Here is a 13,767-nt window from a genome sequence, read left to right as displayed (position 1 = left end):
GTAAAAGGAGCCTTTTTTTTCCCAGATTGGGCTTTACATTTAATTTAGGAGATGGCAACCCATTTACCCTCTGAAGAAGATATGACACCCCCTGTATCGTCACGCGTAGTGGAGAGGACAGGATGGCAGGAGAGTCTGTGTGAGGCTGAGAGGACTTTTTACCATATCCCGATCTGTACATCTGGCTACGAGCCTGTTATAGAGTGGTGCACTGTTGCACCTGCAGTATGTGAGCACCCCGGCAAGGGATCTCTCTTTTTATTTAAATAAATATTGTTAAAACGTTACTTGCACCAACCGGGTTTTTTTCTTATATATTCTATGATCTGGAGCTGCCTGCCAAGGAACCAGGAACCCAGGATTATCCATTAGAACCCAGGTGTGGTTCATAAGCGTGCACAGACCAAGCTTAGTTGCAAGGTCGCACGCTCTAAGGTGAGCGTCCATTACCATAGGGGAGCACCTGTGTGACTACACCTTGGCATGACTTTTGAATCCCTCACTGGGCCGTGTGTTGTTGTATGAACTGTATTATACATCACCCTTGGATTTCTGCTACTGATTACATGTACTAAAGCACTGTGGAATTTTTCATTCATTTTTTTATCCACACTGAAGCACCTTAGAATACTTGTATATGGACTTGTGTGTAATTTTTAAGGATTCAACTGTTTTTACACTATTTTTTATTATGCATGTTTATGCACTTATGCACCTTAGTGTGATGTGATTTATTTAATCTTACGATTTTTTTGATGTAATTTATATTTTTTTTAATCATTATTTATATATACAGTATTTACTTGTACTATTTGTTTGCACATATCTACATCACTTACTGGACACATATCCCCCTAACTTTGTATAGTGGTGTGTGCACTATCATTTCATTAGCGCTGCGTTTTGTTCATTTTATTTAGTCTTTGGCACGATTTATGAGACGCGTTTCACGCTAGCAATTTTATTTCTATACCTTAGCTGAGTGGTGGTGGCTCGCAGGATTGTTGCATTTTTTAGCAACAAGGTTGGTCTTTATTAAGGCAAAAAGGATTGTTGCATTTTTAACCCATTGCAAAGTACCCACTCTTTACTGTAGATTTTTGTGGACACCTTTTTATATTAATAATAATTAATAAATAAAAGAAATAATAAAATCATTTTAGTATTAATACAATTAAATTAGTTAGAAGCTATTCATCCTTATAGTATGGATACTAATAGAATAAAATAAGGGTTCATTATTTCTCATTATGTCTTCATCAAAAATGTGTTTCTGTATGCCTCAAAGTAAGGCCCATTCCACACGGGGCGGATCTGCTGATCCTTGCTGAGCCAGCGGATGACAGGTCCCTCTCTGCTCACTGAGCGGGGAGGGGCTTGTCGATCGCCTCTGTCTCCTATGGAGAGATCGGACGAAAACAGGCAGCATGTCCGTTTTCATCAGATCTCACCCGATCTGATCCGCCATGGACAGATGGCGACGTATCTTTAGCGGATCGGATGTCAGCGGACATGTCAGCGCTTACATCCGACACTCCATAGAGAGGCATGGAGTGGACGTTCAGGTCTGCAGAAAAAACTGACAGGCGGACCTGAACGGTCCAGCAGTGTGAAAGGAACCCATCTAATGTCAAAACTTTTTTTTTTTTTGGTAAAGGTTCAAATTTAAACCCTTGTTACATGTGATACATTTTTCTGTCTGTGTCCTACTGGGGAGGATTTTCTTTACATTCTCCCCCGAGAGATCTCCCTGAAGGAAGGGAAATCCTCTTTTAGACATGTTTCTCCAGAATAAGTGTCCTTAATGGAAGATTTTCCTTTTCTATTCCTGGTCAAGTGACAATTCAAAATTAAAAAAAAATTCTCCCTCACCTTGATTCTTTATTTTGGAACCAGGACAAATAAAAAGGGTGAATCTCCCCAGTGGAAATGAAGACAGTAATAAAATCCTGACAGGGATTTTAACGTTTCCCACTCTATCCAAAATGAAAAAAAGATAGATACCCTTTAAATTCTTAAACTGAAAAAGCAAAAATAGCAACTGAAGAAATGAAAGCATGCAACAATTAATAGGAAAAATATATATTTTAGGTACACATCCTCCAACTATTTTCTACAGTACATCTATCTAACTACATAAATAATTAAATGTATCACTAGTTTATACCAACCTCTATCGTCTGTGGATTTCCAAATTCAATCATTGGTTGGTCTAGGACTACTTCTTGATTTTTAATCACGCTCACAACTTCATGTAATATTTGGACAGCCCAGTTAGTTCCTAAAGTCAATGGAATAACAACATCAAAATACTAAATTATATATTTTTATTACCCTTTGTGGAGGAGCCATTGGGGAGATAGTATGTGGTCTCAGTAAAAAATAAAATAAAAATCTTTTTAAGTAGAATAGAGAACAGTTAAAAGCTTTTTTGTTGTTGTTGGTGTCTCTGTTGGTAAGATTTTCCTTATTTCCTCTGTAGTCATCTGGTCTAGCAGTGAATCCCAATGAAGTCTACTAGAGGTGAATCTTGTTTGTAAGTTCTGGACATTTTTAAGGCAGACAGGCAAACTATTGTAAAAAAGAAACAATCATAAGGAACTGAGCACTGCTATGGGGAACATGTACCAATGCAAAAATAAAAATTAAAAAAAACACATACCTTGTCATCAAATGGTAATATGTCTGCTTTTACCAGCAGATAGACATTGGGCCAGTAGTTTGCTAAGGTTTTCTCTGTTCTTGCTTCTGGCCAATTTCTAACAAACTCTCTATAAGAATTCCAAGATTGCAGATAATACAGCAGTCTAATAGTGGCCCACCTGTATCAGAGTATTTTTAATAAGGGAGTATCTGTTGGAATATACTAGAAACAAAAGGGCCAGATTCACAAAGGAGATACGACGGAGTATCTCAGATACTCCGTCGTATCTCTCAGAGTATCTATGCGACTGATTCATAGAATCAGTTACGCATAGATATCCCTAAGATCCGACTAATTGTTTTACACTGTCGGATCTTAGGATGCAGTACCGCAGCCGCCGCTGGGGGGAGTTCGCGTTGTAAACCAGCGTCGGGTATGCAAATTAGGAGTTACGGCGATCCACGACGGATTTTCGTGTTCGCTACGTCGCCGCTAATCTAGTTTCCCGTCGCAAAGTTAGTCGTTGTTTTTGGTGCCTTAACTTTACACAGCAATCGTATTGCTGTATAAAGTATGGCCGTCGTTCCCGCGTCGAAATTTAAAAATTCACGTCGTTTGCGTAAGCCGTCCAGGAATACGGAATTACGCTACGCGCGTCGCCGTTTGAAAAAAATGACGTCACTTCGCGCAAAGCACGGCGGGAGTTACAAAACGGAGCATGCGCAGTAGGTCCGGCGCGGGAGCGCGCCTAATTTAAACGGCACACGCCCATTTAAATTACGCGGGCTTACGCCGGAGGCCGGCGGCGTAGTTTTCATCGCAAGTGCTTTGTGAATCAGGCACTTGCGATGAAAACTTGCGGCGGTGTAACGTATCTACGATACGTTACGCCTCCGCACTTCTACCTGAATCTGGCCCAAAGAGTACATGCAGGTTGTTTACTTTTAAGATGCTGTAGAGGATATAGTAGTGTAACATTGGACAATATCAGGGCAATTTTAATGATAATTAATAGTCCTAACCAGTGTATGCCTAACTTTTATTCCTACTATGGGGATAGTAGGTTGTAGTAAATATGAGTGAACAGCCCATTTGATTTTAAAAAATCAACTTCATTGTGTATTTTATAAATGTGTTAGGTTTAGGGTTTATGGACATTCAGATTTTTGTAATCATCTACTTTGCGATATTAGTGGCACAGCTATATTGGAGTTGTTTCTTTTTGATGAGCAGGACTGGAAAATGGATGTGAAATGTTCCCAAGGAGGATACAAAGGGTGGTAAAAAAAAAAAGGAATAATATTGCATAACCGTTCCATGCTTTACAAGCGCACCTGTACCTTATTCCATTACCAAGCAGAAACTTAATCCTGTTTTTGACATCTATAATTATCAGGATCATCTTCTAACACTGAACTGTTCACAGGCATATCACATTTTCATCCCCTTCAAAGCTCTCTAAAATGTTATGTAGAATTGTACAAATACCAAAATGTATTTTCTGTGTTTTTTTCCTCAGTTGAATGTTCAGACTCTTGCTGACCACACTAAGGGCCAGATTCTCGTAGATCCGCGTATCTTTGCGTGGGCGTAACCTGATTTACGTTACGCCTCCGCAACTTAGACGGGCAAGTGCTGTATTCTCAAAGCACTTGCTCCGTAAGTTGCAGCGGCGTAGCGTAAATAGGCCGGCGTAAGCCCACCTAATTCAAATTTGAAACAGGGGGGCGTGTGTTATGTAAAATAACCATGACCCGACGTGATTGAAGTTTTTCACGAACGGCGCATGCGCCGTCCGTGGACATATCCCAGTGTGCATTGCTCCAAATACGCCGCAAGGACGTATTGGTTTTGACTTGAACGTAAATTATGTCCAGCCCCATTCACGGACGACTTACGCAAACAACGTAAAATATTCAAAATTCGACGGGGGAACGACGTCCATACTTAACATCGGTACGCCGCATGTACACCACCATATAGCAGGGGTAACTTTACGCCGGGAAAAGCCTAACGTAAACGGCGTATCTGTACTGCGTCGGCCGGGCGTACGTTCGTGAATTCGCGTATCTAGCTGATTTACATATTTCTAGGCGTAAATCAGCGTACACGCCCCTAGCGGCCAGCGTAAATATGCAGTTACGATCCGACGTCGTAAGAGACTTACGCTGGTCGGATCTAATAGAAATCTATGCGTAACTGATTTTAAGAATCAGGCGCATAGATACGACGGCACAACTCAGAGATACGACGGCGTATCTGGAGATACGCCGTCGTATCTACTTTGTGAATCTGGGCCATAGAATTTTGTATTTTTTAAGTAGATAATTATCTGGAACCCCAAACATGATATATTTTCTGAAATGGCCCTGGAGAAAAAAAAAGATGTTTTTTGCAATTTTTTTTATATTGCACAATATTTGGGCAGCAGTTTATCAAAAAATATACTTTGATGAATTTCAGTGCACAAAAACACAACACAATACCCAATTGTTTAGTAAAATATAAAAGATAATGTTACACAAAGTAAATAGGAACTAAACATGTCACGCTTTAAAATTGCTCACATGCATTGAATGGCGACTAGCTACAGTAACTAAAAATTTCCATAGGTGATGCTTAAAAAGTTTTTACAGGTTACAAGTTTAGAGTTAAACAGAAGGTCTGGTGCTAGTCTCGCTCTGACACTCACTGCAATACCTCACATGTGTGCTGAGATCACTGTTTACATATGTGTGTGTGACCTACATACCGTATTTTCCGGCATATAAGACAACTTTTTGGATGCAAAAAAATGCATCCAAAGTCGGGGGTCGTCTTATACGGCGAGGACAGTCTTCGTGACTCCATCAGGCTGCGGGCATCAATGCTTTGAAAGCCGCGCCTCCTCCTCAGACTGTGCCATGATAGGCGGAACACAAATTTTTCCAGCGGGGCCTCTGTTTAGTGTTCCGCCTATCACGGATGCCTTCTCATCCTCGGACGAGAGGACATCCGTGATCGGTGGAACACTGAACAGAGGCCCTGCTGGGAAAATTTGTGTTCCGCCTATCACGGAACAGTCTGAGGAGAAGGCGCGGCTTTTGAATCATGGATGCCCGCAGCCTGGAAGACAGAATTTGAGAAAATAATCAAAGAACATTGGCCATTGTTGCTTAAAGATAGAGAATTCAGTAGTGTTTTACCAGCTTGGCTGGAGTTTATTTACACTAAAAAATTGACACACAATGTTGTAAACCCCCCAAGAAATCTTGCACTTTTTGGACCAGACACATTTTTTTAGTTGTGGTAAATGTGTGGTTTGTCAAACCTCTAGACATAGGATCAGAAAGACCACACATTTCACTTCTTTTTATCAGGGCAGAACCTATGAGATTAAAAAATGTATTACTTGTGATACCATGTGACTTACCTTCTGTCCTGCCGTTAAGGGCTTCAATACGTGGGTAGAATCACTAGAAAATTAGACACTAGGTTATGAGAACATGTGAACAGGATAAAAAAGGTTTTAAACACCACAGTTTGTCCAATCATTTCAAATAATTCCATAATAGTGACCCAAGGGGTTTAAAGTTTTGTGGAATCGATAGGGTTGAGGCACACTGGAGGAGCTCCAACCTTAAGAAAGCTATTTTACAGAACGAAACCCAGTGGATACATAGGGTGGGTACTTTAAGTCCACATGGCCTTAATATTAAACGTGACCTAAATTGTTTTTGTCAAATTGGTAGTCATTTTTTATTTTTATTCATTTTAATTTTATATTTATTTACATTTTATTTAATTTCAATTTAATTTTATTTATTTTCATTTTATTTTATTTATTTTATTTTTGTTTTGCTTTTTTCTTATTTTGAGACTGCCATTTTCCATGAAATGATTTTGTTTAGTCTTATGAATAATTCTGATCAATGAATTCTTGTTTTTTAACATATTTTTAATTCTATGTAATTTTAATGTTTTAAATTGTTATTTTTTTGGGGCAAAAACAGGAAGGGATGTATTTGAAGGGAAGTAGGTGTTTAATTACACCAGAAGGTTCTCGTTTACACCATTGGCTATTTAGCTGGCAGGTGACGGCCCCTATGTATATAAATTCTTTCTTACGAAACCAGAAGTGATGTCCTTGATGACGCCCTGGAGGAGGGGCGAAACGCGTCAATGTACTTCCGGTTTTGTGAACCAGTGACGCTACTTCCGTTGTCCCTGGAACGCACGCCGTTGATGCGAACCCGGAACACGCTGATTCCTGTCTTGCCTAAGCTGTCTCGTGAGTGACATATGTTAGCAGCGCAGTGTTTTTCAAACAGACAGTACTTCACATTTGTACCTTCCTTTGTCTTTGCCTTGGTATGTTCTACCTCCCTCGATTCTTCTGAGATTTGTGAAATTATCTTTGGAAATTTGGATATTCATACTAGATCTCCCAAAATCCTAAGCCTGTTTGACCCCTGGACTGCAAAACTGAGGGTCCATTAACTCTGGTGGGTGGGGTCATGAGTGGGGAGACCATAAAACTGGAAACCTATATTCACCAATATCTCCTACTGTTGGAAGCACCTAGCACTTTATGAATATTTTTTCTCACATTGTGTTTATTCTGTTATATGTTAGCATCTTATTCCGCTAGCGTTGTTATCATTTATATATTTCATTCATTAAGGTTTTTACACCTTTGCAACAGCTGCTGCGGTCTTCTATTTGTTTGTTTATTTTAGTTCACATTTATTCCACTAAGTGCGAGTTTTAGTTTGTATTCAATGTATTTTTTTTATTATTTCAAACAATATTTTTTTTTATATTGCATTTTAGTGTAAATATGAGATCTGAGGTCTTTTTGACCCAAGATCTCATATTTAAGAGGTCTTGTCATGCTTTTTTTTCTATTACAAGGGATGTTTACATTCCTTGCAATAGGAATAAAAGTGACACAATTTTTTTAAAAGAACAGTGTACAAATTTAAAATAAAAAGTAAAATAAATTATATTTTTTTTTTTAAATGTTAATGCGCCCCCTCCCAACAAGCTTGCGTGCAGAAGCAAACACATACGTGAGTAGCGCCTGCATATGACAAACGGTGTCAAACCACACATGTGAGGTTTCACCGATCGTTAGAGCGAGAGCAATAATTCTAGCCCTAGACATCCTCTGCAAGTCAAATCATGCAACCTGTATAATTTTTTAAACGGTGCCTATGGAGATTAAGGGTAAAAGTTTGTCACACTGACGAAATGACACTTTGCTACAATGTAAAGTACTGAGTTTACAGCTTGTATATAACAGTGTAAATTTTCTGTCCCCTCAAAAAAACTCAACACACAGCCATTAATGTCTAAACAACTGGCAACAAAAGTGAGTACACCCCTAGGTGAAAATGTCCAAATTGGGCCTAAAGTGTAAAAGATGTGTTTGGCCACCATTATTTTCAAGCGCTGCCTTAAAACTCTGGGGCACGGAGTTCACCAGAGCTTCACAGGTTGCCACTGGAGTCCTCTTCCACTCCTCCATGATAATATCACAGAGCTGATGGATGTTAGAGACCTTGCACTCCTTCACCTTCCGTTTAAGGATGCCCAACAGATGCTCAACAGGGTTTAGGTCTGGAGACATGCTTGGCCAGTCCATCACCTTTACCCTCAGCTAGCGGCCGAGAAAGGGTTAAAAACTACCACAAAGCTCCTCTGCAGAGGCGGTATAGCCGCGGTGCCCCATTGATTTCAATAGGCAGGAGCGGTGGAGGAGCGGTATACACACCGCTCCTTCGCCGCTCCAAAGATGGTGCTAGCAGGACTTTTTTACCGCCCTGCTAGCACACCACTCCAGTGTGAAAGCCCTCAGGGCTTTCATGCCGGAGAGACAGCAGCGGCTGTTTCAGGTTTGTTTGCAGGCGCTATTTTTAGCATTATAGTGCCTGCAAAGCAACCCAGTGTGAAAGGAGTCTAAGAGGAGTATCCATTACCTTTTAAACATCTGGGCTGGCATTAAAAGATCTGATCAGTTAGAGGCCTGAACAGGAGTCTTGCCCAGTGCAGCGGGGAGCAAAGGACAGTGTGAGTATCTCAGCACACCAAGGGTAAAGACTGCCAGATGTAGCATACTTTCCAAGGAAAGCGTTGTGCTAAATCCTGATCCCTTAATCCTTGGGATTTCTTCTGAGCAGCCAGGTAGGCTGGTAGTATCTGCAAGCCTCAGAGTGGGTGAAGTTCTACAGAGGAGACAGGATACCTCTACATACAGTTTGCAACTTTGTGCTATTTTACCAAAGGGGACCGAGAGAGCCTGGTCCGTAAAGGATCTTGTCACTGATCCATACAGACTGCATTTATACCGGAGGGAGTACAGTCCAGGATCTTAATTTTTGTACATTGAGAGCTCTTCATTTTTGGACATAGAGAAGGAAGTTTGTTCTCATCTGCTGTTCGTCAAATTAGGCATCCCATAATCCCTATCCAAGTTGTTTTCCCCAATAAAACAACAAAAACAAGCAAATGGACTGATTACTTGTGTCCAGGAGTAAGTTGGAAATTCATATTGCCTGGCTGTGCAGGAATAGGGGGAATCAAGATACTGTATCCAGCAGCTCCTACGGGGTAGTGCTACAACACTTAATACTATCATAGTGTACCAATTCAGCCACGTTCCCAGATTTTGTATTCCCTTTTGCAGATAGTTCACAGTTGGGTGTTCCCTCCACACACACATGGGGTAATCCTCACCTGGGCCCAGAGGCCATTCCAAATCTAGCCACAGGACCTGTTAGATGAAGGTCAGGGGTGGCAAGGTTTCCCCAATGTGTTCACCCTGGTAGTTAAGCACTACATCTTTACTGGTCAGGGGTATGCTGCTCCTGTACCCCAACTCCACTGTATCCCACCCACAACTGGCATTTAAAGGGGCATTGACCCCACCAACTTCATCACCAAAGGAGGGGCAACTACTACAAGAGCACTAACACATACCACTGGCAAAGGATGAGAGAGGATGTGTGTCTACAAGATGCAGGCTTTTCCTCTCACCCCTTGCTTCCCTGATAGCTGATGCTAAAGTGGGCTCTGTGTGAAATTAACCCGCTCGCTTCTTCAACCCCCCCCCCCCCCCCATCTTGCAGCTTTGGAGAGCCAATTAGGGGGAAGGAGGAATTTCCTTGCAGACACCAGGGATCATAGGAACTGTTGAGCTTAAAGAAGCACCACACAATACAAGTCAAGGGAAGCTAATTGACTGTGGACTTCTCTACACAGGATCCTCTGCACTTCAGAGGAGTAGAGGAAAGAGTTTTCCAGGGCAAATCGAAGTACAGTGGGGTCTTTTGCGATAAGAAGGGAAGGTGAGCAGACCTGTGCTGGACCTGCCACAGCTGCACCAGGGAGACAGGGCCTGAGGACTGAGCAAATGTAACCCATCCGCACAGGGGCCAGAGGGACCTAAGTCCCGTGTACTGAGTGACCAAAGGCAAGTCTTTGAGGACCGGATCTTCTAAGAGACTGAGCTGTCAGGACCTGACTTCAGAGGACAGCAGACCACCAAGTGATCTGGGCCAGATCCCTGTGTACCACGAGGGTTTGAGCTGAACCATCTGTGCTTATCTCAACAAATAACACAGTTTATCAAATAGAGACTGCTCCCTCGTTTAGCAGCCCACTGGCTATCTGTACACTTATAAAGGGACAGCTACTTGTGCTTCACCCACAGAAATGCCCCATCGAAAGCCAATCAACACTGATGATTAAGTGCCAGATACTTTGCAACCACATCCAAGGGTACCCCTTTGGCAGGAACGCAAACGTCCACCTGCCTTTGGGGCTGCATGTGCACAGGAGTACCTTTACTTTCCTGAGGTTAGTTCATGCCTATATTTTAACTTGTTTTGCACCAGTTATAGTTTGGTTTAAAGTGGATGTAAACCCACTCTCATCCTTTCTAAACTACTGCCATAGTGCTGATCTATAAGGATATACATGCCTCCTGCATGTATCCTTACCTGTCAAATGTCTCCCCTCTGTCTGTTATAAGAACTGAAAAACTGCAGATTATGTGGGTGGATATGTTGTCTGGAGCTCGGTGGGTGGAGTTGTGATGTCAGTAGGCTTCCCACCCACCATCACTAACATCCAGTCAAAATCTAGAAAAGCAACCACATGACTTCAGAAAACGAATGAGGGTGGGAATTAAAAAAAAGAATGCCTGTCTCAAGCTAGTGCATGAGATATGTAAATAACTTGTCATTCACAGCAAGGGGGAAGAATGGACAAACGTTTTCTCCAGTTTGTCCGTTTATCTCAGTGGTCATCAACCCTGTCCTGCAGGGCCCACTAACAGGCCAGGTTTTATGTATTACCTTGGGGAGATGGAGTCTAGAATACTGCAATCACTGAGGAGCAAATGATATCAGCTGTGATGTATTTCAGTTATCTTGCAAACCTGGCCTGTTAGTGGGCCCTGCAGGACAAGGTTGATGACCACTGGTTTATCTCACTGAAAAAAGAAAAGAGGATTGCTCAGAGCTGGATTAACTCTTTGTGGCAAGACTGGGCACAGATGATAGGAAATCTTATACTCTACATTGTGACAGCAAAAAAATAAATAAAAAAATACGGGTTTACATCCACAGAGTGTTGATGTTCAATTGGACTGCCAGCTTATGGATCAGTGCCCATTTATGTAATACAGCTTCTTGAAATCTGTTTTTAATTGCCTGTTCAATGATTTATGCATTGTTTACTGCATTGCTTTAATACATCCACATTTAACTCACCATCAACTGTTTGACCTATTTCCAGTGCAGTGTTATACAGTGGTACTGGTAGCATATTAACACTTAAAGTGATACTAAAATCTAATTTTTTTTTTTATTCTTTAAAAATAACAAACATGATATACTTTCCTGCCCTGTGTAATGGTTTTGCACAAAGCAACCCCGATCCTCTTCTTGGGTCCCTCTTCAGTGCTTCCGGCCCCTCCCTCTTTTTCAGTATCCCCACAGCAAGCAGCTTACTATGGGGGCACCTGAGCCGAGCCACAGCTCCCTGTGTCCATTATGACATGGAGCCTTGGCCCTGCTGCTGTCTCAGCCAATAAAGAGAGGAGACCCAGACAGCCGAGTCTCTCATTCAACATCGCTGGATCGAGATGGGGCTCAGGTAAGTATTGGAGGACTGAAGGGGGCTGCTGCACACAGAAGGCTTTTTATCTTAATGCATAGAATGTATTAAGATAAAAAACACTTTAAGTTCCACAGGTGTGAGGGGCTTTCTCTTTATAACCAGGTGTGTCAGTAGGGACAAAGCAACTTTGTGGCAGAGCAGAGAACCCATCATCAACAACCAGTTGATGAACTTGAGTACTGTTTGTTCCGTTCCAACAACCGATTCACAAGAACACACAATATCTGTTAAATATACAAAGTAATGAACATAGTACACACATATACCTAGCAGAACAAATGTTGCAAACAAAATTAATGAAGTTTGTAGCTAGTCAAGAAACAATTTTTACATAAAGAATGATTGTTTAGTGGAATAATTATTTTCAGCACTCCTTGAGGCTGGGTTTACACAAGTCAGACAAACGCTCCTACATTGGGAGCTCATGTCGCATGATGTGTGAAAATCAATGTTTCCCCATGAGAGCTGTCTTAACTGGTCCTACACAAGTCGGTCCGACTTTGAAAATGCTGCCTGTACTACTTTGGTCCGACTTTGATCCTACTTCACTCCATTGAATATCATTGAAGTCGGACTAAAGTAGGATCCTTGTCCTTACCATCCGACTTTTGACATCCAAAATGATGATTACAACAGCTATAAAAGAAATTTATCTCACACTGGGATTGTTTTGATTGGTCAAAGAACAAGTCAGACTGTCACAAAGTCGGATCAAAGTCGGATGGATGTCGGAACCAATGTAGGATCGATGTAGGACTGATGTCGCAGAGCAAAGTAGGATGAAAGTCGGATGACTGCCGTGTTGTATCAGTGTGAACCCAGCCTCAACCAACTCTAATGCCGCGTACACACCATCACTTTATGTGATGAAAAAAAACGGCATTTTTAAAAACGTCACTTTAAATGACCGTGTGTGGGGGAAAACGTTGTTTTATGTCTTGTAAAAAACGACAAAAAAAAATTGAAGCATGCTTCAATTTTATGTGTCGTTTTTCAAAACGTCGTTTTTTACTTCACAGAAATTGAGCGTGTGTAGCAAAAACGACGTTAAAAAAAAGACGTTTTTAAACCCGCGCATGCCCAGGAGCTAGTTATGAAGCAAGCTTCAATGGAAAAACGTGGTGAACGTAACCTCGCTTTGCTAGAGCATTGTGAAAAAACGATGGTGTGTAGGCAACTTCGTCTTTGAAAATTGAAGTTTCAAAAACGTCGTTTTTTACTTCACAGAAAATTACGTTTTTTTTCATCACATAAAGTGATGGTGTGTACGCGGCATCAGGCCGGGTTTCACACTGGTACGACACAACAATCATACTACTTTCATCCTACTTTGCTCTGTGACATCAGTCCTAAATTGGTCTTACATTGGTCGGACATCCATCCGACTTTCATGAACAGGATACTACTTTGATCCAACTTTGTGATAGTCTGACTTGTTCTTTGACCAATCAAAACAATCCCAGTGTGAGATAAATTCCTTTTACTGCTGCTCTAATCACAATGTCGGATGTCACAAGTCGGATGGTTGGGACAAGGATCCTACTTTGATCCAACTTCAATGATATTCAATAGGCTGAAATAGGATCAAAGTCGGACCAAAGTAGTGCAGGAACTTTTTTCAAAGTCGGACTGACTTGTGTCGGACCAGTTAGGCCCCTTTCATACTTATACGACTTCAAAGTTGTGTGATTTTGCCACGATTTTGCGGCAGCGATTTTACCGCGATTTGGGATCAGTACAACTTCGACTTTGCCACAACTTTGGCATTAACCAATGAAAACATACATGGTGTGAGGCAATTTCTTTTATTGCCCTAGTTGTTTCCAGTTCCTGTTTGCTTCCTGGTTGTTGTGGTGTGGTGTGTTGTGACAGAAAATGTTTGCTACTCAATATATTGCAACTGCAGTTGTCATTGCTGCTGCAGCAGTAGCAGTGCATGAGGAAGAAGAGGAGGAGAA

General features: G+C 41.4%; 1 protein-coding gene across 2 annotated transcripts in view; it reads right to left on the bottom strand.

Annotated features, from left to right (window-relative positions):
• Positions 1-13,767, bottom strand: part of LOC120937549 (sulfotransferase 6B1-like) — a 58,823-nt gene that overhangs the window by 23,607 nt on the left and 21,449 nt on the right. For both annotated transcript variants that reach the window (XM_040350864.1, XM_040350865.1), the window contains exon 2: positions 2,172-2,281. In XM_040350864.1, coding sequence (XP_040206798.1) covers positions 2,172-2,281 — 110 coding nt within the window. The remainder of the gene's footprint in view (positions 1-2,171; positions 2,282-13,767) is intronic.

This window comes from Rana temporaria, chromosome 4, assembly GCF_905171775.1.
Source record: "Rana temporaria chromosome 4, aRanTem1.1, whole genome shotgun sequence".
Taxonomy (NCBI): Eukaryota; Metazoa; Chordata; class Amphibia; order Anura; family Ranidae; genus Rana; species Rana temporaria.
Note: the sequence above shows the minus strand (reverse complement) of the source record. Positions and strands in the feature narration are given on the sequence as shown.